General features: G+C 49.2%; 1 protein-coding gene across 4 annotated transcripts; it reads left to right on the forward strand.

Moving 5' to 3' along the window:
• Nucleotides 1-4,166: 4,166 nt before the first annotated feature.
• Nucleotides 4,167-23,451, forward strand: TSKU (tsukushi, small leucine rich proteoglycan). 4 transcript variants are annotated; one of them, XM_032991092.2, is made up of 3 exons: nt 4,167-4,375; nt 6,920-7,002; nt 20,017-23,451. In XM_032991092.2, the coding sequence occupies exon 3, from the start codon at nt 20,024-20,026 to the stop codon at nt 21,080-21,082; it is 1,059 nt and encodes a 352-aa protein (XP_032846983.1). In that variant the 5' UTR covers nt 4,167-4,375; nt 6,920-7,002; nt 20,017-20,023; the 3' UTR covers nt 21,083-23,451. The 4 variants fall into 4 exon arrangements, with proteins under 4 accessions (XP_032846983.1, XP_032846985.1, XP_032846984.1 ...); XM_032991094.2 differs by lacking the exon at nt 4,167-4,375 and adding an exon at nt 5,094-5,197; XM_032991093.2 differs by lacking the exon at nt 4,167-4,375 and adding an exon at nt 5,320-6,227.
• The last annotated feature ends 250 nt before the right edge of the window (nt 23,452-23,701 follow it).

Genomic DNA, 23,701 nt, shown 5'->3' on the forward strand with positions numbered 1-23,701 from the left:
TAAACACTGAGGAAGGGGCTTTCCTCCATCCCTGTTGCTCAAACTGGGTCACCAGGCACTAAGGAGAGAAAAATTCATGTGGCCAGGCAGGAAGAATAAGCAAGAGGAACCTTGACCCTTGCTGACAGCCATGGGGCTCCCATCAGGAGGAGGAGGAGGTGGGTTCTGCCTCCTCTCCCAAATACTCTTTGTGTATTTTTCCTACTGGCCCTCAATCAAGAAAGATATAATCAACATGGTGAGCAAAGAGGTGACACAGTTTTCCATACAAGTCCATTGGTCAACACAGACCAAGTGAGTTCACTGCAGACAATCACTGAGGAGTGGACTTCTATCCATAAGACATGGTCCAGTGACAAAGGGTGAGGGTAGACCTACAGAACAACCCATATTTTTGACCAAGGCTGTATACAGTAGAGTTCGATATGTTTCCAAGATTGTTAAACTCATCTGAATGCCAAGGGCACAGCTGAAGGTGTTCTGGGTTTTTTTAAGTCTAGCTTGTTACAGGAGTTCAAAACACTTCTATTTCTGACTTCTGGCAGGACTCTCACAGGATGGAAATAATTCCCTGAGCAGGCAGACAGACCCACCTCTTTACTATTTTCCCAGTGGGAACCGGTGGCAGTTGTTTGCCATTATTGTGGTCAGCTTTTTCTCTAACTTCTTGCAATAACTAAACTCTTTCACAAGTAATCGTGCTGTCTGCTGGTCTAGGTGCTTCCTTCTGAGAAATCCCATCAAATGCAATTGAGCTTGGAGAACTTCCTAAGACATCTGCTCTGTGTCAACCACAGAGAGCTCATGAGCAATTCCTTGCACAGCAGAAAGGGAAGGCTCCTTCCTCTGCAGGAATACCAAGGGAGGGGGACACGTAAGGGAGAAGATCAGAGCTTCCTTTCCTGGGATTGCATAAGAAGAGAAAGGGAAATGAGAAATCAGGGAGGGACTCCAACATCATGGGGCAAAACTCCAACACAAGCTCCTCTTACTAATCCATCTTATGTCATCCTCTTTCACTCTTTAACTCCTTTCGCCTGATATGTGTCTATTAGAATTTATTCAGGAGAAAATCAGAGTGACTCAGACGTCTTTCCGTTGGCTTAAGAGTTGTCTGGATTTTAACAAAACAAACTGGGCATGATGTTGTCAGATGTTGAGAAACAAGGAACTGAGCTGGTGTCTTCTGGGAACAGAAGGTCAGAGGAAGGCTCAGCATGGCCCTGGAAGAACTGAGCTGGGACAAGATGTCCTGTGGTCCCCAGGCCTGTTAGGGGCTCTACAGCAGCAGTATATGAGGGCTATTTGGAGTGGTGCTGTTCAGGGCCTCAGAGCCAAAGAGAAAAACTGAAGATCCATCTGTGCTGGTGTGGAACTGAGCTGGAGAAATGGGCCATAAACACAGACCAAACCCTCACACCTGGAGACAGCAAGAGAAGAAAGTAGCTGGGCTGAGGGACAGCATAGAGATCTGGCTCTCAACTTTCTGATGTTTCACCATGGTGCTGGAAAAATTATATTAAACCTAGAGTGTAATATTCTAGTATACCTAGAATTTAGCAGAACCGCCCACATCTATTTTTCCAAAGTGAAAAAGGAGGGTAACCCATGGCTGTAACAGTTCCTAAAACCCCAAGTGAGGTCCTAGCATCGTTCGGTGCTTCATGACCTCAAGCTAATCCCTTTCTATTTCCACCTGTCATCCTATCCTGGTGTACTGAGGCAGTGAACTGTCTAAGACAGGTAAGAAAATTTGTCCAAACACAGCATGACTGGCTTTGCATGTGAAGGTTCAGCCCATGGGACCACACAGCTCTAGGAAAACCCCGGTTTACCTTTAAGAAAACGTGTTCCCATGTGGGAAAGAAATAGAAATAGTAATGGTGAGAAACATGACCTTAAAATTAAAAATGACCTTGGTGTTATTACGATAATTAACCTGGGTTTGATCTGTTGGAGGGAGCATCTATCTATGGACTGTCCAGCCAAAGCACTTTGTAAGGGAGTGTTTCACGGTGGAGATGTGGACCATGGCAGCCTGAGGCATCACTTTGTCATTCCTCTCTGCAGGGCATGGAGAAGGACACCCCCTGCTCAGGAAGTGCAGATTTCAGTGGGAGATGGTTAAAGGCACTACGAAGCAGAGATGGACACAAACAAGGGCTAATTTTGTGCTAACATCACACCAGGGCTAATCCCTATTCCCAGATCACCCAGAATTAAATTGTCAGCCCTCTTCCTATCATGATTTTGGCCAACTCCATCAAACTGTGGAAATTTTATTAAAATCTCTCTTAGCATTAGAAGTTCAAGCCAGAACAGCTCTCAGTTGATTATTTTTTCATCTGAGCAACAAAATTTCTGAGTAGACAATTTTCCCATGCCCACCTACCAGCAGTTATTGCAAAGGCTTCAAATAAAGAAAAAAAAATTAAGATCTTTCTTTAGCAAAATTCCTTTCAAATCACCAGACCTGGCAGTACTGACCGGTGGACTTATCTCAGCTACAGAGTTTAATTCCCAATTCCTCCAGGTTCAAATTGACGTTTTGCTTTACTGAGGCCAACTTTGACATGGCAAAGGCCTAGCATGAGGCACGGAAAAATGAACAAAATGGAAAATTAAACAAAGGCTTCCAGCTTAGCAACTTCCCCTACCCAGAGCTATAAAAATGAACAGCACAAAGACCAGAGTGAATGGATCGTTACAGCAGACTGGTCACGTCTGGAGATATCACTGCCACCTTTACATGGAAAATCACAACCCAGATGAAGGGGTTTTCCCAGGGTTTTCCCCAAAAAACACTTGGCTCAGCTGAGTCCTGAGCACAGATTTCCTCCGTCTGGATCCCTGGGGCTGCTCGTCCCTTCCTTGGCAGAGCTCTCAGAGTCTGATGGTGATTTCTGAAAAGCAGCTCCTGAGAGGGGAGGTGCAGAGCGAGCACATAACTCAGATAAACCACGCTCAGAAATTCAGAGGCTGGAGAGGAACCACTGCGATCTCCTCCTGGTGCCTCCAGTATCTCCTGCCTGGAGCCCCAGCCCCTCCGATAAAAGCTACGGAGGGTTACCCTGCAAATCTTCAGGTAGGTCATGGAGTGATGCTGTTGGAAAAGGCAGCTGAGCAGAGCAAAAAACCTGCCTTTTCGCCACCTTTTCATCACAAAGAGCTGCTAAATGCCAATCTCAGCCACACGCTTGTTTGAGGGCCCATGGTCTGAACAAACTTTGATCATTGGTACGGGGCACACGGTGTATTTCAAAGCACCAGTTATACTGAAAGTAAAAGCGGGGAGTCTGGTTGTACCTTTTTAACCTAAACTTTTGAAGAAACAAGCAACCTGGCACAGGGCATTGATCACAGCTCGCAACGGAGGGGTGCACTGTGGGAAGCTGCAGCCAGCCCTGTGACTCACAAACCCTTGAGGTCCCTTTTCCCTTGCCCAGTGTCACACCACCACCACACTGGGTAGGCACCTGGGGTTTTTTCCAGTACCAGCATCACAACACGAGCCACCGCCGGGCCATTACACAAGAAATTCGGGTGCAGGGCTGTTCTTTCACAGCGTCCTTGGAGAAGCGCCAGAGATTGCTCATCCTACAGTGATGGGGTCCAGACTCTCTGTTCCTCAAACTGTGGGTTGTTACCTGCTATTTTTTTATTATTATTTATTTTTTTTCTTTCTCCTATTTCAAGGGTCACACCATACAATTTATAAGTCCCAGCCTCCTGCCTGCCTACTCAGACCTTGGTGCTGCCTTGTCCTACCCTGCACCCTGGGGTGCTGAAGCTGACCTTGGCCCTATCCACCTGAAAAACTGGGTGCAGGGGGGGTTCAGGACCCTCTCCCACAAATACAGCCCTGCAGAGATCAGGGCTGGAACCAAGACTGTGTTTTGAGGGTAATTCTAGAGTGATCCCCAGGAAAGCAAAGGGAGGACAACAGATTTTACGCAGGGGGCATGCAGAGCAGCGGGGAGGGGGGCTGTGTGTGTGCAAAGGTTGGCACACACACACACACCCCTTTTTCCACCCATAAGAGGGGGGGAGTCTGCCAGCTCAGGAGTGGCACAGCCGAGCACAAGTCCTGCCTCCTTCCTCCTCCTCCTCCTCCTCCTTCTCCTCCTTCTCCTCCTCCTCCTCCTCCTCCTCCCAGATGTTCCCTTGTGTGCAGCCATCTGTTGAGCTCCCTCCTCCCTCCTCCTGCGGGGAAGGGGGCAGCCCGTTTGCCCAGCCAGCTGCACGCCTCGGACTAGAAGGAGGAGGAGGAGGAGGGAGAAGGAGGAGGGAAGAAGGGGACACCCGGCCCCAAGCCTTGCCACTGCCGGCTCCCGGCGGCGCCCGCTCCCCGCAGTGGGAACAGACCCCGTCCCCGGTGAGTCCCCCCCGGCCGCCCCCCATTCCCTCCCCACGCCGAGATGTTGCAACCCCACCTTCATCCCCCCAAATTCTCTTTTTTTTTTTTTTTTTTTTTTTTTGGCGTGGGGGATGCTCGGTGTATAAGGGTGGGCTGAGCCCTCCTTGTCGCCTCCCTGGGGAGCTGGGGGGTGCGCAGGGCTAGCGCTGGGGATTCCCCCCTCCAACCTCCGAGTGGGGAAACTTTTTTGGTGTGATGAGTTTGCCTCGCGTAGGGGCTCAGCGGCCGGTGGCGGGGGGGGGGATCAGCTGCAAAACACCTCGGGTGGGGAGGGGGGATGGAAAGACGAAGGTCTGGCGTGGACCTAAACTACTTTTCCACACACCTCTGCCTTTCCCAAAGGGGAAATTTTGGGGTGCAGCGGGTGCGTACGAGCCCACAGCGCGGCTCCCTCGCCCCGGAGGGCTCCTGCTGAAGTTTGGGGGGTTTAAGGGGAGGTGGGATGAAGCGTCTTCAGCCGGGATCTCTCCCCCCCTCTCCTTCTCCCGGTGCAATGGTGGTTTGTGGAGTGCTTGGGATTGCCACGGCTGCAAAGTAATCCGAGCAGCAGCTGGAGGCTCCGCACCGCCTCCCGTGCCCGGTTTCGGGGCTTTGATTTCACAGAGGGCTCCCTGTCTCCCCTCCTTCTCCTCCCCCTCCACACCCTCCCCCCCCCCTCCCCGCCCGCCCTTTCCCCGGCCCTCCCCTCCCAGCACGGCGGTCGGGGAGAGGGAGAAAAAAAAAAAAAAAAAATCTTTTTGGTCGGGTTCTGGTGCTTGGGAGGCTCGCAGCTCACACAAGGTAAGGGGAGAAAGGAGAAGGGAGGCGGGGTGTAAAGCTGAGAAGGGGTCGGCTGGATGGGGTGAAGAGGCTGGACGGTGCGGGGGGGGTCCTCTCCTCCGGGTTGCAGAGATAAAAGCAGGGCAAAGCTCCCTGCCTGGGAATTTCCCATCTCTGTAAATGGATTAAGCTGGAGGGGAAGGTGTGCTTGGGGAGGGGGAAAGCAGACTAGGATTTATTTGTTCTCTTATTGCAAAAAGCGAAAAAAAAAAAAAAAAAGCTGCTGGTTGTGACTTTTGAAGCAGGAGGTCAGAAAGCACGGGGTTCCCCTGATAACGCACACACCCTGTAAACTTTTAAGCAGCTCCATGGAAACTTGTTATTAATGCTGCAGTCATTAAAAGGCGCAGACCACGGCAGATTTATTAGCCTTGTAAACCACAACACGTGCCAGCTCTCTGGAAACAAAAGGGTCCCTCAACTTTACTCCTCTGCTTGGGATTTGGGAAGGCTGGGAGGAGAGCGGCGAGGAGGATGGAGCTGGCGGCTTGTGTCGGAGGGAAGTGGCATCGCCGCCGTTAACCGCCGCTCTCCATCGCGGTTAGCTAACGTAATTCAGTGGCAACGAAGGCACTCGTGTAACAAGAGCACGGCGAGCCGTGCCGAGCTGATGGTGTTCGTCGCGGCAGCCGGGCGAGGAGCCTCCAGCCTCCCGAGTTGAAATCTGCCGTGATAAACCAGCTGCCGTTAGCCTGAATAACCGCATTCACTGAAGTTACAGTAGGAAACTTGTCTGGGTGGACAGTGGGCCATTGCTCTGCAGAGAGCAGCCGGCGCTGATCGCTGGCGTTGCGCTGAAATATTGCATTGATCGCCGCTCCAAAGCTCGCCCGGCAGCGCACGGGGCTTTATTGCAGCGGTACAAAGCGGAGCGAACACCGGGAGAAGAGGCGCTGGGGAAAAGCAGGGTTAGACCAACGCCTCACCGATCTCTCTGGGAATAAGGAGCACGCTGGATGTCTTAGATGCTGAAAGGACCGGAGGGAGCCTGGTATGTCCCTGGGAGAATTTGCAGTCTAAACTTGGCTGGCTGCTCGCCGTCGGCGGCCAGGCGCTGCGAAAGCAAAGTGGGTTAGTGTCTGCCGTCGCACTGGCACGGGGCACGGCTCGTGTCCCTTCGTGACCCACAAGGAGCCAGTTGCCATCCCGGAGAGGACACGGGAGGGGTTTGCTCACCTGTGGGTTATAAATGACCCGGTGAGGCCCTGACCCGTGCTCAGCTATTGCCCGTCCCCGCTCCGACGCGGGGTCCCTCTCCGTGGAGGTGGTAGGTGCAGGGGGCAGAGCGATGCTCTGGACCGGGGTAGGCAGGAGGTTGGGTGGCAGCACCCAGATGGGTTTTCCCTCGTGGCATCCTGGAGCGGGCGTGCTGCGGGGAGACGCTGCTGGTTTGTGAATGAATTTGAGAAGCTGCTGGCGGTTGGGGAGGAATTACAAAATGCCCAGAGGGAGCGAGGACGTGAGGGACACCCCAGGGGACATTCATTTCGAGCAGTGAGGTGGACTGGAAAGGAAGGCTGCGGGGTTGGGGAGAGGGTCTCCTGCACCCCTGTCCTTTAAGGTTGAGTGCAAGGCATAAACGAGTATTGAATGGGTGGGAGGAAACTGGGAGAAAAGAGCTGTAAAACAAAAAACAGGCAAAAGTTTGTTTTGTTTTGTTTTTTTTTTTTCTTTTGGATATAGGGAAAGGCATCCTGTGCTCCCCCAGCCCCGTGGTGAACAGCGGCGTGTGCCACCTCAGCGCAAGACAGAGCTGGGAAAATAAGGTAAGCCACCGTCTTCCGGAGGTTTAGAGTTTTCCCTCCATCCCTAACTGCTTTTTTCCTCCCCTTTCAGTCTCTTCTCCTTCCTCCTCCTCACTTGTCTGCTGGTGGGTGGGGAGAAGCTGAGGCTGGAGGGTGGGATAAGACAAGGCATCCATGTCGGGCAACCCCCCTGACCCCCTGCACCCCGGGCTGTGCGCGGTAGCCGCAGCGCTGGCCGCCTGGCAAGCTATCAAAAGAAACTTCCGAAGGCCGTGATGATGTTGAGGGCTGGGAAGAGATAAAGACTGGCTTGAGCAAGCTGTTTCTTGTCTTAAAACTTGGCACCTGGACCTATCAAGGGGAATGTATGAACGGCTCAGTCATTCATTACAAGCAAGCCTGGAAATTGTCATTTATATTGCAATTTATTTTTGTTTTTTATTTCCTGGGAGTTTCCATCATTCTCTCTTGGAGTATTTAAGATGTGGAGTGGGGGGGGAGGGGGAGGAGGGGAAGGAAATAGGTGCTCTGAGAATCTCCCTGGCCTCCCCCCTGCTTGCAGACGCTGCATGAGATTAAACCAACCTGGCTGCCTTAGCATGGGACATTCCAGTGTTGCATTAACCAGGTTGGAAATCTGTCTGTTGGAGCAGTGGCAAACTGGAAAAAAGCACTTTATCTTTGCCGTAGCTGAGTGGAGCACCATGTGCTGCACGTAATATCTGTGTGCCGATATGTGTGGATTTTCTTTTCCTTCCCCTTTCCCCTGTTCTGCTTCTTTTTTCCTGTCCATGTATCTGTGATGCTGACTCCTCTCCTTTCCCCTGGTTCGTGCCCAGCAGCTCAAACCCAGGGGTGGGGAGAGAAACAAGGACCGTTTTTTTGTTGTTTTTTTTTTTTTTTTACTTTGAATAAGATAACCCTGCCAGGAAAAACTGAGACTTAAAGAGAAAGCCCTGCTGTGGGAGTTGGGTCAAACCAAATGTGATTCCTCACCCCCATCACGTCTGAAGTGACAAATGTACGCAGAGCTCTCCAAGTAGGGCAGGACAAGTCCCTGACCCCAAAATCACCCATCTAAGAATTAAATGTCTGTAGCAGGGGGCATGGTGAGGCTCTTTCACACAGCGGGATGGAGGAGCCCCTCCCTCCAAAGCCCTTTAATCCTGTTTTTAAGGCTCAGTTCCCACCCAAGGTGCAGCCCCTGTATCTATGCAGGACTAGAGCGTTGCAACCTCTTGTAAGAGATCTCCAACTCAAAGGATTACAGGATCATAGGGTAACTGAATCTGGCCAGTATCATGCACTGGTGAGGGGAGCATTCTTCTTCTGGACTGTCCCCAAATGTCCCACAGTGATGTCCCTATCTCCTGTGTTCACAGCATGGTGCATGGTGACCCCCGCTGGCTTTGGGGAAGGGAACAGGGTGCAAGGGGCCACCACCATGTAGCCCACACAGAGGACACATATGAGGATGCTGTAATTTGGGAAGTCTTACTCTGCTGGTCAGCAAAATCAGGTCAAATTGGGTTAGGAGGTGGCTTAAAAAGGGGTTCAAGAGTAAAGGATGGTTGTGTGCATCCTGGGTGACTTGTGGCATCTTCTGTGGCATGGAAGAAGTGCTACAGAGCTGTGCCAGAAACAGGGGGGATAGAGATGGGGACGGGTTGGAGCCAGGGGAGGTGGGCAGCATGCGTGGGCAGAGGTCCCTGGAGATGTAGGCTTACTGTTGGCAGCTTCAGAGTCCACAAACACTGATTTGAGAGGCACGTAGGTACTTCTTTACCACAACCACCTCCCCAGACATCCCGTTCCCTGTCCCCAGCCTGGCCGTCCATTTTGCAAAGGGCAAAGCAGGGCTGGGGTCCCCAGAGTGTCCAGGCAAGGCAGGAGCTGGACGTGATGCATGGGGAGAGTGGTGGCATTTTCCTGGACCAGTTGTAGCAGCGATGGTGTTGTCAGGGGGCTTCTCCGTGGGGTGAGACTGGGGTGTCTTGGCTTGTGCTCTGTTCCCAGTTAAACCGGTGGGATTTGAACCTGAGGATGGTACTGCCATCCCCACTCAGGAATGAACACCTCTCAGCCCTGGGGTTAGTCAACCTTAAGGCATCAGGAGGGAAACTGAGGCACGTGACTGGGGGACTTGTGGTAAAGTCAGGGGTGAGAAATGGGTCCTGCTGGGGACATGGCTCTCCCAACCTACTTTAGATCACTCTTCTCTCCAAGACCCTGCACCAGCCAAGAGGGACTGGAGGATCCTGGGCCAGGGAGGCGAGGCAAAGAGCTAAGGAGATGCCACACCACCACATCACTGGGGCAGTGAAGCATCATCTGGGCTGGGAACTGTGGCGGCGACATTGCCCTTCTGCTAAATCCTTTGTCAGCTTTACCCAGACCCCCTTCCCCTCCCCAAATTCCCCTTTCCCAAATCTTGTAGGAGACCCACTGGGCGTAGCAAATGTCTCGGGTGCTTTGTGGGTGTGGGGGCAGCTCCTGAAGTCCTGGCTGATGCTCTACTGAGCGGTTTTGCTGGCGCTGGCGTTCATTGTTCACAGCGTCACGTTGCAAGAATTATAGGGGGGGAAGAAAAGCTGGGAGGGGAACCAGACGGGAGCCTCCAGCTGTGCTGTTTGCAACAGTAACGGCCAGGATTGTATTTATTATCTCCTCAGTGGAGGGTCTGCAGCTGCACGCTGAGAGCCACAGGCAGCAAAGAGACCTGGAGATTACTGTGCTTGAAAAAAAAAGCAAAAAACAAAAACAACAAAAAAAAAACCAAACCACAAAAATAAATAAAAAGCCCACAAAGAAGCCCTGGGGCAGCGCTGAGGGGCACCCAGCTTAATGTTGCCTTCTCAATTTGACCTCCCTTATTGAAGTCAGCAGCCCCGCAGGGCTCTTAGGAGAAGGGAGGTTGGGAGCTGCTGCCTTTCAGAGAACTAAACCCGCATGGATTCTCTTAAAATCCTTCTGCCAGGGCTGGAGGCGTTGCCCAGCCAGAGTCCCACTGGGGCGAATTTCTTTTCCCTCTGCTTTTCACATGATTTTGGCTGGTGCCAGCTGCCTCTGCTTGCTGATGCCGGGCAGAGCACCGTGACCAAAGCACGCTGTCGGAGGCAGAGTTTGGACAGCTGATTTGTGGTCACCTCTTTTTCAAGGAGAAAGACCTGGAAAGCCCTTTGAGATGCAGGGTGGGGTGATGGGACTGCTATGAGCTATTCACTCCTGGCGGGTCGCGTCTCACCTGGAAGGGCAGAAGCATCACCCTGGGGTGTATCAGCTTCCCCCAGCACCATCCCTCCTCTCCATCCCTCCTTCCCCCTGCCCAGCTCATCCTCTCCAGGGGAACCCACCCATGTCCATCCGTGCAGCACAGTCCTCCTGCAGCTCAGGCCAGCCCACGGGGGTGGTTGAAAGCGAACTACATTGGAGTTGTGGGGTACGTCCACAGACATTGTGCTTTTCCCCCGTGGACCAGACAGCTGCTGGTGAGTCCTTGCATCCTGCGCTCTCCTGGGGTGGGGTGTGGCATGTGCCAACCCAGGGACATGCATGGCACGTGGCATCTCCCAGCTGGCCACGATGATACAGCCGAGCGGCTCTATTGATAGTTAAAACCAAGACGCATCTATTGTGGGTAGGAGGTTTCCTCTCCCCGTGCTGCACCTCTTAACGTTTCTCCCTGGTCTGGCGTATGGTGTTCGTCCCCAAGTGCATTCCTCTTGAGTTATATCACGTCTCTGGGAGCCAGAGTGCTACAAAAAAGTATCGTCATAGCGAGAGCTGGCACAGGAACTGGCTGGGGTTGGGGGTCAGGTGTGGGAGAACATCGTCAAGGGCTGAGGCTATAGGAGAAGCATGCTAGGATTGTTTTATCTTTCAATAATTGACCAGCTAAGAAACAAGGCCATGCTTCAGTTGTTTTATGCTTTAAAAATTCACCTCAGCTTGTTGACTTTCTTATTCTGACATCAGGAATGGTCAGAGAGGAGGGGGAAGCGTGTGCAACCCCGACATTGCAGATTAAGCTGTGATGCATCATTTTTAATTCAATCTTTTGCAAAGGGGGATGCAGCCCTGAAGAAGGAAGGTTTAATCCTCCCGAGGTTACTGCTGTGATTTGGGTAAAGCCTGAGTACTCACAACCTCCCTCTGTGCATCATAGCAGACCCTTGGGTGCTGGAGATGATGGAGCAGGGGGATCTGTTGGTAGCTTCAGCAGGTCTCTCTACAGCAAAACGCTGGCGTAAAACTCAGTGTAAACCTCTCTTTTTGCTATGAAGTTCCAGGCCAACGGGCAGGTCTGTCCTTCCATTTGTGCCAAAATAACTCCTCTGCAATGAAGACCTTCCGTTCTGGGATGTGTTTCTGGGTTTATGATAAAGGTCCTATTCGGGCTGAGTTTGAGGTGGTTAAGAAAATATTTGTGTTCCCATCTGAGATGAGGTCTCTGTTACGCTCAGCGAGTGCCGGGATAGCGAGATGTCCTGTTCCTGTAAATGCTCACGGTTAAAAAGCAGAGGGGGGAGGATGAGAAGCAGGGGTAGTTGAGGGTAAAAGGATTTGGAGTTGTCACCCCTGGGGTCATGCTGGAGCAGGAGAAAGCCCTGAGCTCCTGCATCCTCTTGCAGGCACCTTGTTTGATCCTGTGCGTCCTGGGCTGCTGGGACCCGGTGTGTGGCTGCCAATGCTCCCAGTTTAATCAGTCCTGCTGCTGGTGAACAAAACTGCTTTCAAAAGCCACAGGAGACTATTTCTCCCACCCTAAATAATACTGCTATTAACCTGAAAGCTTTCTGGGCTAAGCGGGGAAGGGGAATTTTTGTGCAAAACCGTGGTGCCATGGTGATTTAATTCCTAATTTGCCCATGCTGGATGTAGCACCAATTTTTTCCCACTCGAGGCAAAATTCCCAGGAGTTGGGCTGCTGTTTGCTTCCAAGATGTGGCTTTTTGAGGCATGCAGCTCTTGGGGAGGCAGAAATTGTCCATATTTCAGCCATGGATGTAAATCATATGGAACTCTGGCAGACCTGCCCGCACAGGTTTCCTTTGTCAGAGCCCACAATGCACCACATCGTACCTTGATTTCCTCCTGGAGGGGGATGAGGGATGCTGGAGGGGGGAGATTGCACAAGTAGAATAAACTATTAGCTGTTTAAACACTAGGATGATAAATTACCCGTGGCCTCTTGCAAAACAGATGGGATTTGTGACATTAACAGTTGGAGCGAAGATTGTTTTAATAGGTCTCTCTGTTTCTTTTATAAAAAAGGATATTTTTTTTTTCCTTTAAAGAAAAAAATAGAGCAGAGGTTTTTTCAGCTGAACAAGGGATGTCACATGTTTGAAAACAAGCCCATAGTGTGAAGCTGTAGGGTTTGGAGGTGCTGGGTTCCCTCCAGATCAATCCCATATGTCTTTTCTGCAGCCCACGTGGTGGGTTGAGGGGCTGCTTGATTTTGGCTCTGGGGCTGTGAAAGGCTTCTAATGCTTAACAATCTGGCTTTTCTATTGCAAATCTTATCTATCCCATCCCCTGTTTGTCTACAAAAATCTCTCTGAAGGATGGAGAGCACGGGTGGGATGCTGGTTCATCACTCTGGTTTTGGCTCAGCGGTTTCTCTATGTCCAGAGCTGAGAAAAGCAAATGGAGATAACTGAGATCTGGGGAAAATGAGGAATGATGTCTTGGTTTTTCCTTCCTTGTCCCTTCCGGCTGTCCACATCCCAAATCCCATGTTTTTTGGTGAGATTCAAGTCTTGCAAAGACAGACTAGATGCAAAGCAATGGGGTTCTTGTCCAGATCTGGGAGCAGCATCTCATCTCTGTTTATGGCAGTTTTGTCCACTCTTGAAATCACTTGAATGGGGACAAAGGACCCCACAGAGCAAATAAACCACTGGTTTAAGGTCTGCTTGTCTGGGCTACCTCCTGTGGTTCCTGGGGAGCCACAGGTCAGAGAGAATAACTCCTGGCCTGAGCCCACCTGTCCCCATCGCACCGCCCATCCTGGTCTGACTTAAATACAACCACATTTCTGCATTGAGGGAAGAGATATGACTTTTTCTTTCCATCCCCAGTTTAGTGCCTAGTATATTTTATTCTTCTTGGTAACATAGATTCCTGATACCACTGGGTTAATTACTAACAACTCCCCCTTTGGTGGTGGGGCTCTTGACTGAATGCAAAGGAGGTGCTTTTACATCCCTTACTAGAAATCATGAAAGCATAAAGGAATTCATAATGAAAATATTTCTTTTTTGGTTTTTTTTTTTTTTTTTTTGTCATTCCCATGCTCATTTTCCTCATTCTGATTTTCCTCAGTGGGTAGGAAGATGGAGCAAAAAGTGTTCAGGTACCTGCAGGATGATTTGAGCTCCTGTTCAGGCCCCTGGTGTTTCTTTACATTGAGCCATAAGGGCTAAAGCCACCATCCCCGTGGCTGAGTTCTCCCCGATCCCAATGCTTGCGTGCACTGGTGGGGAAAGAGGAGAAGAAGAGTGGGTTGCACATCCCCTTCTTTATATCCTGATGGGTAACTGGGGATGGCTCTGCTGTCAGAGCAGCTTTGCACTTCTCACGGATAAAACCATCAGTGTGAAGTGAAGGGTGATAATTTACCACCCAAAACTGACTTGTGCGATGGCTCCTGGTGGAGACCTCCATGAAATCAAGCTGAATTTAGAAGAGCCAAGGGGCTAGTTTGCATCCTGCTGTCAGTGACACCTTTAACGCACTGAACTCCGCCAAACCCATCCAAGCAAATGCAGGATCAAACCAAAACGGCAGATACTTCTTGGAGTCTCATTAGCTCTCCTCTTCCTAAATCCAAGAAGTCACAAACACTGAGTATGAAACCAGGACCAGTATTTGCAAAGCATACCCCAAACCATCAAGTAACAAAATATAACAAGTGGCTCAGAAAGCCCTGTTCCCATTTACACCAAAACTCCTTTGTGAGGAAGCACTAATTGGTTTAATAAGCTTTATCAAGGGAGTAAACAGATCTCTTTGTTGCATGCATGTGGGGAAGAGCCAGTCTGAAGCAGGCAGAGCAAAAGCCTGGATGACCTTTACTTTCAATGGATTCACACACACACACACACACACACACACACACACACACGCACACACAAAGAAAAAAAGAGTAACCTTGTCAACAGCAGTTTCTTTATCATGTGGGGGCTGTGTGCCTGTGAGTTAAGGGATTAATAGTCTGGCTGTAGGCTGGTTTGAACCAGCTTTGCTGTCTGCTCACATTGGCACGTGGGATCTGGAGACCGGGCTGCGATCGCATCTGTGGCGTCATTTGGACTCAGCCCGGGAGAGTCCACACTGGAAGAGTGTAGCTGTTGCTAGTGCTGCACTTTACTTGATAATTATTCTTACTTTACAGAATAATTAATGGGAGCAGAGGGGGCGAGAGGTCTCTGAAGTAATTTTGTTGTTGGAGAAGCAACTCAGGAGCATCTTGGTGCTCTGGAGTTGCTGTCCCAGCTGCCTCTCAGAGCCTCCTATTTAAAGAGAGAAAGAGCCGACTACCTCTTTCTTTTTTTTTTTTTTTTTTTTATCCCAGTCTGGAGGATTTATGGCCTCTATCATAGCCTATGCAGCTTGTTTCACTTTCCAATAGCATTCCCTTTCCTCTACCCCCAGTTAGTGAATGCAGCCAAGAGGGCCTTGTGGGCCTTGCTATAAAGACAACTTTTTTTCACTTGGCTGATGCAAGAGACAGAAGACAATCCTCAAATTTTCTTCCTGATGAAATATTGTTGCTAATCCAACTCCTCCATCCTTTGCTAGAACAGCAACTCCATTTGAGATAAGCAGACTCCAGCCATTCCTTTTTGCCTCTTTCCTTTAAAGATTGCTATATCTGTTGTTAATCCAGAAGTAATGCAGCATTACATTGGCAAGAAACCTGGAAATTACCAGGATCAGTCCACTGTGTCTCAGGCCCACAGGGATTCATGGCATACCTGATCTGCTCTAATGGTGAGCTGCTGTTGAAAAGACGTTTTCCCCATTCCTGTGTCAGAGGCTGGGAAGCCCAACTTGCTGGGAAACTGACCCACCAAAGGAGAAAAAGCAAGATTAGGGTTTTTTTTTTGTTGGATGAATGAACTGAACTGATTCATCCTGGGTGCACCAGTTTTCTGGGTGGGACTTGGATTTGGAGGATGCAGCCAGGGATGGGGTGGGAAGCAGCAGCCCAAGGAGAGCAGGCGTCCTGCTCCACCATGGTCAAGGGAGAGATGAGACATCTCCAAGAATGGGTCTGGTCTTAGGTGGGTTTCATCCCCTTCTGGAGCAATTTCTTTCTCTTCACACCACTGTAGAGACAAGCTGGGGTTTCTGCACTTCTTCCTTATCTGTGTTAACCTTCACTGGGCAACTTTGGGTCTTCAGCCCCAACTCTAGCTGCATTTCAGATGATGCTTTGCTGAATGACACATTTGGAGAGGCCAAGGGATACAGCATGAACAGGGGGACCATTTCCTGACTCCATCAAACAATGAACTTTCAAACACCTCCTCTTTGTATTATTTTTTAATTAGTCCTTGATTTTTGGCTATAGGGATTTCAAGCTTGGTGGTTGCCAGGGCAACCAGAGGTAGCCTAAGTAGCATTCTCTTCATCTCTGCATTCCTGAGGGGGGGATCAGTGACGGGCTTTTGTCCAGGGCAGGATGTGTTAGCACATCTCCCTTGGGTGGGAACAAGGTGGCAAAATCTCAGCTGTGGATTGAGGAACACTAGTGAGAAAAGACTTTAAGGAAGAGGAGAGGGAGGAAATCAAGTGCAATGAGAAGAGTGAATTTGCAACAGCACCGTAACAGGACTTTCCTCTTTCCCACCTCCCCAACCATCAGCTGAGACCTAGGTTTCCTCTGCAGTCTGCTTTTAAAATCAGATTTTAACAGATTTCTTGGCAAGGAAATCTCAGTGTGAGGTTTCCACCCGGGTCCTGCCACGTGACGGTGCCAGGGATGAGCAGAGCAGGGTGGAGGCGTCTGGGAATCTGCAGGCTCAGGGAGAGATGTGGGATTTGGGAAAGAAGGCTAGCACCCTGCTGGGAGCTTGGTCCACCCCTGTCGCCATTACCCACCACTGGGTCTCCTTGGGGTTGTCTCAGGATATTTGCTGTGCAGAAAGGATGAGCAAGATGCACAGACCAGAGCCCTGCAGCCACCCCGGACACCTGAAACACAGAGGACGATGCTGCATCCCCAGCAGCTCCTGTTGAAATCAGTGGGTATAACAAGCCCTCCTCACAAGAGCTGTTATCCCCAGGATCTTTCCACACCACAACAGCCATAGAAATGAAGAGGTCATGGCTGAACCAGTCCAAGAGCAGACTGTTTTCTCCTTGTGGCTTTTCCCTCGCCATCTCAGGTGATGGGGCTTGTGGTTTCTGGCCCATGGTGTTTCCTTCAGGTGAATCTCCCCAGTGCAGCAGGAGGATAATTCATCTTCCTTTTAGGAGGGGAGACCTTGGCTTCCTGCCTTTATCAACAGAGCAGCTTGTAGGCAGCAATCCAAAGGCAATTTGATGTGGTTTCAAATGCACACGGTACACAGATGAACTGTAAATGCCTGTGGCATGTTTCTTTCCCCATTTCAAAGAGTGCTATCGATTGCTCCATGTGATGATGAAGCATGCCTGTACCTGACTGAGCTCTTGGTTGATTATCTGGCAATGCAAGAGTCTCTTTCTTGGACTGGAAGATGACCAGTACCTTTATTTCTACTATCTTTTATCAGAGCTATTGGCCAAGTGACTTGTAAGCCTATGAATGCTTCATGCTGCTTGGTAAGGAAGTTTTTAACTGGTGGTAATAGATTGCATCTCATCTGCAAAGCAATTGCAGAGCCAGTAAGGGAGAATTGGGGGCAGTGCTGTGAGGAAGGGAGAGGCAATAGATGCTGTGCAAATCCCTAAACTGAACTTTCCCTACTGCATTTCAGCTGTGTAATGTTTTGTTCTTGCTGCTGGCTGGAGCCACGGATGTTGCAGTGGGAGTCACTGTGTCTGCCCACTTCTGGCGATCATTTTTGAGGCTGATCAGGAAAACAATTCTCATGTCAAAAGAGGTTTGAGCAGCCGCATATCGAAGCCCAGCTGCTGGCTTTGATTCTCCTCTCTGTTCCTAGAATCATAGAATCAGAGAACAGTTTGGGTTGGAAGAAACCTTTAAAGGTCACATAGTCCAACCCCCCCTCAATGAGCAGGGACAACTTCCACTAGATCAAGTTCATCAGAGCCTCATCCAACCTGACTTTGAGTGTTTCCAGGGATGAGGCATCTACCACCTCTGGGCAACCTGTGCCAGTGTTTCACCACCCTCATTGCAAAAAATTTCTTCCTTATATCTAGTCAGAGTCTACTCTCTTTTACTTTAAAACCGTTACCCCTTGTCCTATCACTACAGGCCCCATTAAAAACTCTGTTCCCACTTAAACTAGGACTTTGGAGATTGCCCTACTGCTTTGCTTCAGGTGGCCCAGCAGGAGCCCATGAAGGTCTTAGCAGTGCTCAGAAAGCCAAGTCTCACACTGATGTGTCTTTGGACCTGCTGGGGTCTGATCCAGCTCCCACTGGAGCCAACAGGATGCCATGAGGAACTGAGCTGGACTTTCAAAGAAGTTAGGAGGTCCTTTCCCTGTTGAGACATCAAGTGGGAATAGCCACTGGGTAGGATTTGGGAGAAGAAATATCAGTAGACTGAGCTGACACTAATGCAGGTACTTCGCTGTATGTTAGACATTTAACATTTGTGCTTTCACTCTTTTAGTTTCCAAAGAGCTCCCCACTGTTGTAATTTCCCCTGGTAATAAAACATTTCAGTGTGTTCCAAATGCAGCTTCATGGAAAAAAAAAAAAAAAAAAAAAAAAAAAAAGCAGTAGTAGTTTAGGAGGGACTGCAGAAGGGAGCAAGCTATGGTCTGTCTGCACAGAACCAGAGGGGATCAGCCTTGATGTCATTAGCAAAGGGATATCTGGAAATGTGTCTGCAGAAAGGAGCTTTACCCCCTGCATCTTCTCTGCACACATATGTGTTTTCTCAAGTAACAGTTGAGATGGGCTGGGACTAGGGCTCATCTTACTGATTTTCTCTTGTTTCTATAGAATAATGGACCCCAGAGGATTGAGTGTTGGTCTTTGGCAATGCTTATGGTTGCAGGCACTTTGGCCAGAGTCCCAATCTCTGCTCTCTATTTGCAGGAGGTCTGGGACTTACCGCCAGACAAGTCATATCAGTGATCAGGACAATATTTTTGCAATGCTTTTTCCCATTTGCACTTCTTTTGCATGTTGGCAAGTAATCCCTGATGCTGGGGGAAAGAGCGCGGGGCCAGGAAGACCGTGTTGGAAAGGGAGAGAAACTGCTGCCAAGGGGTGGGTAAGGGAAGATGAAAGGAAGTATGAACTTCTAGGAAATGATCCTGGGAAGGTGCAAGGGCTGTGGGGAAGGTGCCTGAGCCAGATCAAAGGATGTGTGGGAAAGATGATACTGCAAGGAAGTCAATAAAGTGCTTTTAAACAGCAGTGGGAAAGGTGAGAATAGAGACCAGGGGGGCTGAGGTGAGGATGGGAACACACATTTAAAGGGGACTTTTTTCTTTTTTTTTTTTTTTTTTTTTGTGACTAATTGAGTGCTTGGCATGTGAGCCTCTGTTTATCAGCAGCAGCATAGCCAAAGAGCGGTGCTGATTGATCTGCATGCCTGGTTTGGTGGGAGTTTTTGTTGCCAGCCTCCCGGGGACTTTGTAAGGCACAAGGGGCCATCACCCATGACTGCAGTGGGGAGCAATGAGGACAGCCCTTGCTATCTCTGCTGACCTGCAGGACGCTGTCATGCTCCAGTTTACTCTCTCCAGAGATGCAGAGCTAACGCTTTTTTGGCTGGCTCTTGAAATCACGCAGCTGCTGTTGCCCACTGGTGTGCAGAGGAGCTGTTAGGATGCTGTCTAAACAGGTCCAACAAAGCTGGTGAGGTATAGATCAGGTTTCTTCCTCCCTTGGCTGCAAAGATGGAGGGACAGAATTGTCTCAGCTGGAGGAGGATCAAAACCAGAGGGGTGGAGAGAGCTCCTTGCTTGCTGGTATTAATCAGAGAGAATACTTAATGTAATTAGCAAAGACTCTCCAGAGGCTCTACATGAAACAAATTGGCTCTCTCCACCCAATGCCTGTGGAGGAGGCTCGGCCCACCACAGCAGAGTCTGGGTTAGACTGAGCAGTCCTTGGTTCCTCTGCTCCAACAGGCAAGGAGCCAAGTGGCCGTTGTCTGTCCTGCCACCAGCCCAAGGAGGGTTGGTTTTAGCCACCTTATAGAAAGCAATGATCCTACCTGCCTAAACACATCTAAATTTGCATCCGAAGTCTAAGCAAGGGAGGCGTGCTGTCCACTTGGGCTGTAGGCAGCTGGCTTTTTCAAGCTCTTCATCCTGGAGAATTTTCTGATGACACAGTTATCTCTGTCATCTACAGGAAGTTTGAACAAAGCTTTGCTTTTCCTCTTCCTGATAAGGGTTTTGACACCTAAAGTTCCCTCTGGGCACACAGCCTAAATGATTTCTCCAACCTGTCAGTGCAGGGTCTTAAACTCAGTGCTCTCAAATCTCACATGGATGCCCTGACGTGAAGACCTCCGTGTGCTTAAGTTTGCTGGGCTGTAAAACGACTGAGCTGTCATTTAGCCTCATGCATGGTCCAGTCGAAAGGATATACGTTGCATAGATCTCACTTTTAGGCAGACTACTGTTCCTACAGCTCATTTCCAGTTGTGTCTTAACTTGGTTACATCTGAAAAGACTGTTTACCCAAGATTTTTTCCTCCATTAATTTCCCAGTGGGGTTCACAACATGAGAGACAAAGTGTTTGGGACATCCATGCTACTTAAGGGTATAACTCTATTCCTCTGGAAAGACAGAGGAGAAGTCTGCCATGACTCAAACTGTTACACATCTTCAGTAAACTAATTTCTATGGCAATCAAATCTATTTTCTTATTGTCTTGTTTTCCAGGTCGACAATGCAGTTCCTAGCCTGGTTCAATTTGCTGCTCCTCCTTCCTTGTTTTGGTACCACCAAAACCTGCTTTCCCGGCTGCCACTGTGAAGTGGAAAGCTTCGGTCTCTTTGACAGCTTTAGCTTGACCAAGGTGGACTGCAGTGGAATAGGCTCACACATTGTTCCAGTCCCAATCCCTCTGGATACCTCCTACTTGGATCTATCATCAAACAAACTGGAAACAATCAATGAATCAATGCTTACTGGCCCTGGATACACCACCTTGGTGAGCCTTGACCTAAGCTACAATAAAATTGCCAAGATTTCCTCCACAACCTTCTCCAGGCTTCGGTACCTGGAGTCCTTGGATCTGAGTCACAACTCTCTGGAAGTCCTTCCAGAGGACTGTTTCTCCAGTTCTCCTCTGGGCGACATCGATTTGAGCAATAACAAGCTTTTGGATATAGCAATGGACATTTTTGCTTCAAAAGGTCAAGGAAAACCCCTGAATGTGGATCTATCCAATAATATGCTCAGCACAATTACGAGGCACCATGAAAAGAGCATCCCAAACATCCAGAACTTAAATCTTTCTGGAAACAGGCTAACATCTGTGCCAAACCTTCAAGGGATTCCTCTCCGATACTTAAATCTTGATGGGAACCCTGTAGTCAAGATTAAGAAAGGAGACTTCATGGGGCTGAAAGATTTGATTCATTTATCCCTCAGTGGCCTGCGTGGCTTTGAAGAGTTATCTCCTTATAGCTTCAAGGAACTACCAGCCCTCCAAGTTTTGGATTTATCCAGCAATCCCGACCTGAAGTCACTGACTGCTGAAGTTATCTTTGGTCTGAACTCCTTACAAGAGCTCAACCTCTCTGGGACCAGCGTGTCATCCTTGCCAAAGACTGTGCTGAAGTACCTGCCTTCTATCAAAAGCATCACATTGGGGAAGAACATACAGTGTCTTAAGACCATCAAAGAAGGACAGTACCACCGACAAATTGGGCTGACCAAAAAAGAGGTCCTCAGTTGCCACGACAGCCACGGGTCCGTAGCAGCAGCGCCTTATGTTTCGTGATGAAAACTGGGAAGAAGGGGTGGGGAAGGGAGGGTGGGGGGCTGTGGGATTTGTACAGGTGTCGGACTGAGATGGCTTGCAGTGTGCCTTTTGTAAAACTGTCAATAATTTATATATTTGTATATGCCAATACTTGATTGTTTGTGGATTTTATAAACCCTCAAATCCTGGCCCACATCATCTGCAGGCTCCAGATTTCGCCCCGTTCATTGAGGTCCTGCATGCAGCCCGTTAGCCCAAGAGTGATGTTGGAAAATGGGGACCAAGCTGCTCTGCAGGTCCCAGGGCAGAACAGCCGGTCTGGAGCAATCCTTCATGCCCCAGACACATTTGTAGGAGCAAAGCTACATCTCTCCAGAGCACACACCAAAACGTACCAACTCCGTAGCTGCTTGCTTACAAACGCATGCATCATCCTTTTTTTAATTACTACTCCTCAAGAAGTGCCTTCTGGATATTGCCTTCATTAGCAGCACCCTGTTCTCTGTCATGCACTTTTCAGTCTTGAAGAAACATTTCCAGACAAACCTGAACACAGGGTGCTCCTAATGTGCTGCTTTTTACATGTTATTTGCATAGGTGTGCAATGAATATGGAGTAAGTCAAGAACTTTTCCCACAGTTTTCTCCCTATTTTCCCATCTTGATCCTTTTCACATCAAATTATTTCAGGTCCAACCTTGACAACCTCCTGTCTTTCTAAGTTTAGCAAGCCATTGCTCGGAGATGATGTTTAGCAGAGCAAGGGAAGCAGAGAGGTCGACTAACAGCCACATCTCACCCAGGAACCAGCCTCTGATGAAGAAAATTACCTGAGCTGCAAAGTGAAGAGATCATGTAGCCTAACTTAAAAGAAAAATAAGAAAAAATAAAATCCCTCCTCCCTTTCTGGGGAAGGTTGGAAGAAAAGCTGGACAGGGATTCTCATCTTGATGACCTTATCAAAGCAAGACGCAGACCCAGAGGATGTGAGAGTAAGCTGTTTTCATGCTGACATCCCCCGTCTGAACACAACATCTGTGACTCAGCTGGGCTCATGTGAGGCAATTTCCAGTGCTGAAACATTCTCCAGAACGTGCCAGGGAAAGAATTAACACTGACGCCTGTAACCCTGGAGTGCTTTGCTTATCAGGGGAAAGATCTTGGGTTGGTTTTTTTTTTTTTTTCCAGAATTGTGGCTTTTCTTTCTCTCACACAGCTCCTTGGCTGCCAACCGAAATCTGATAAAAAGCCTGGTCCTTGGAGATTTACTCATTTTTTCCTCCATTGCTGAAATGCTGGCAAGGCAAAGGGGAGCCCCTCTCATCCCTCTTCTTCTCCAGGCTTGGAGAAGGAGGGGGAAGGCAGCACAGCATGCTCAACGCCATGGGTGAAGCCTTCAACTCACTCTGTTGCTCCTGCAACAGAGGTGTCTGCTGAGGACTGGTCCACATCTAGCAAGCTCTGTCCTGGGGATGGGAAGGGATGTTGTGGATGAGGGTCCTGCTCAGGTTGGTCTGCAGCGTGGTCTCTAAACCCAACCTTGCGTCAGGGCAACCCTCAGTGTTTGAAGCTGGTTTAGGGAGGTCCATGAAAAGGTGTTGCAGGTATAAACCCATCACACAACTCTCCTTGGGAGTTTTGGGAGGAGCTCAGGCTTCATCCTCACACCCCCAAAGGTCTTTGCAAATGGAAACCCTATTGCCCAAAGCAGCTGTGTCCAGGGATGATTGAAACGAGCTGAGCCCATAAAAGCCAGAGTGAACACCTCACTTTGGATACTGAAATCCCTCTCACATTTTCATCCATCTCCTTTTCAATCATGGATCTTAGGGTGGAATTTTAAACCTTTCTTTCAGTGCTGGGCGTTTTCCCCCTCAACTGAGTCTTTGCAATGCTCAACCAGACTTCACAAGAAATACTGATTTTTCTTAAAAAGGCAATGGGACTGCCTACAGGCAGGGATCTGGAGGGGAACAGCAACCAACCGCAGTGCAAGACGGGGACAGCTTAGGAGGGAGGAAGTGTTTTTTAGTGGATCTTGCCTTTTTAAGAGAATTCTTTTCTGCTGGCAGAAAATGTAATTTTTTAAAAATTTGTTTAATTTTATAAATCTGTATGTAGATGAAATGTTTAGGGGATCACATGCTGTCAAATTTACTGTCTTTGCGCCACTGTGGTAAGTTTAAAACTCAATGTGACAATCCAATTGAAGACTGCAAGATTTCCTTGTGTAATCTCACACTAGCTGCTAGCTAAACAAGTCTTAGCAAAAGCTGGCAAATACCGTTGCTGTGTTAGTTTGTTTTTTTTTTTAAAAAAGAACCTCTGCACCATTGTAAGGCTTTGTGATTACTCACACTATAATAAAGTGATTTGGAGGAGAATAAACCCAGATCCCCTGGATTTATTGCCTTCGTGCTGGGAGGGTGACAGCTGTCACTGTGTCTGAAGTGCAACACAACTTCTCTCCTTGCTCCGCTCAGCCCCACCAGCCTCATGGGTGTTGCATCTCCAAACTGGGGGCAGGATTTGTCCTGCTGTGTTTGGCTCGCTAGGCTCCTCACTGGCAGAAAGGCTTGAGAGCTTCACTGGCTGACTCGGAGGAAATTATGGACATGTGGCAGTGAAGCAGCACAAG

Source organism: Tyto alba, unplaced genomic scaffold, assembly GCF_018691265.1.
Source record: "Tyto alba isolate M040663 unplaced genomic scaffold, T.alba_DEE_v4.0 Super-Scaffold_2, whole genome shotgun sequence".
Taxonomy (NCBI): Eukaryota; Metazoa; Chordata; class Aves; order Strigiformes; family Tytonidae; genus Tyto; species Tyto alba.

What these genes read in the sequence shown, in the direction of transcription:
- TSKU (XM_032991092.2), top strand. Translation starts at nt 20,024, where the DNA reads ATGCAGTTCCTAGCCTGGTTCAATTTGCTGCTCCTCCTTCCTTGTTTT.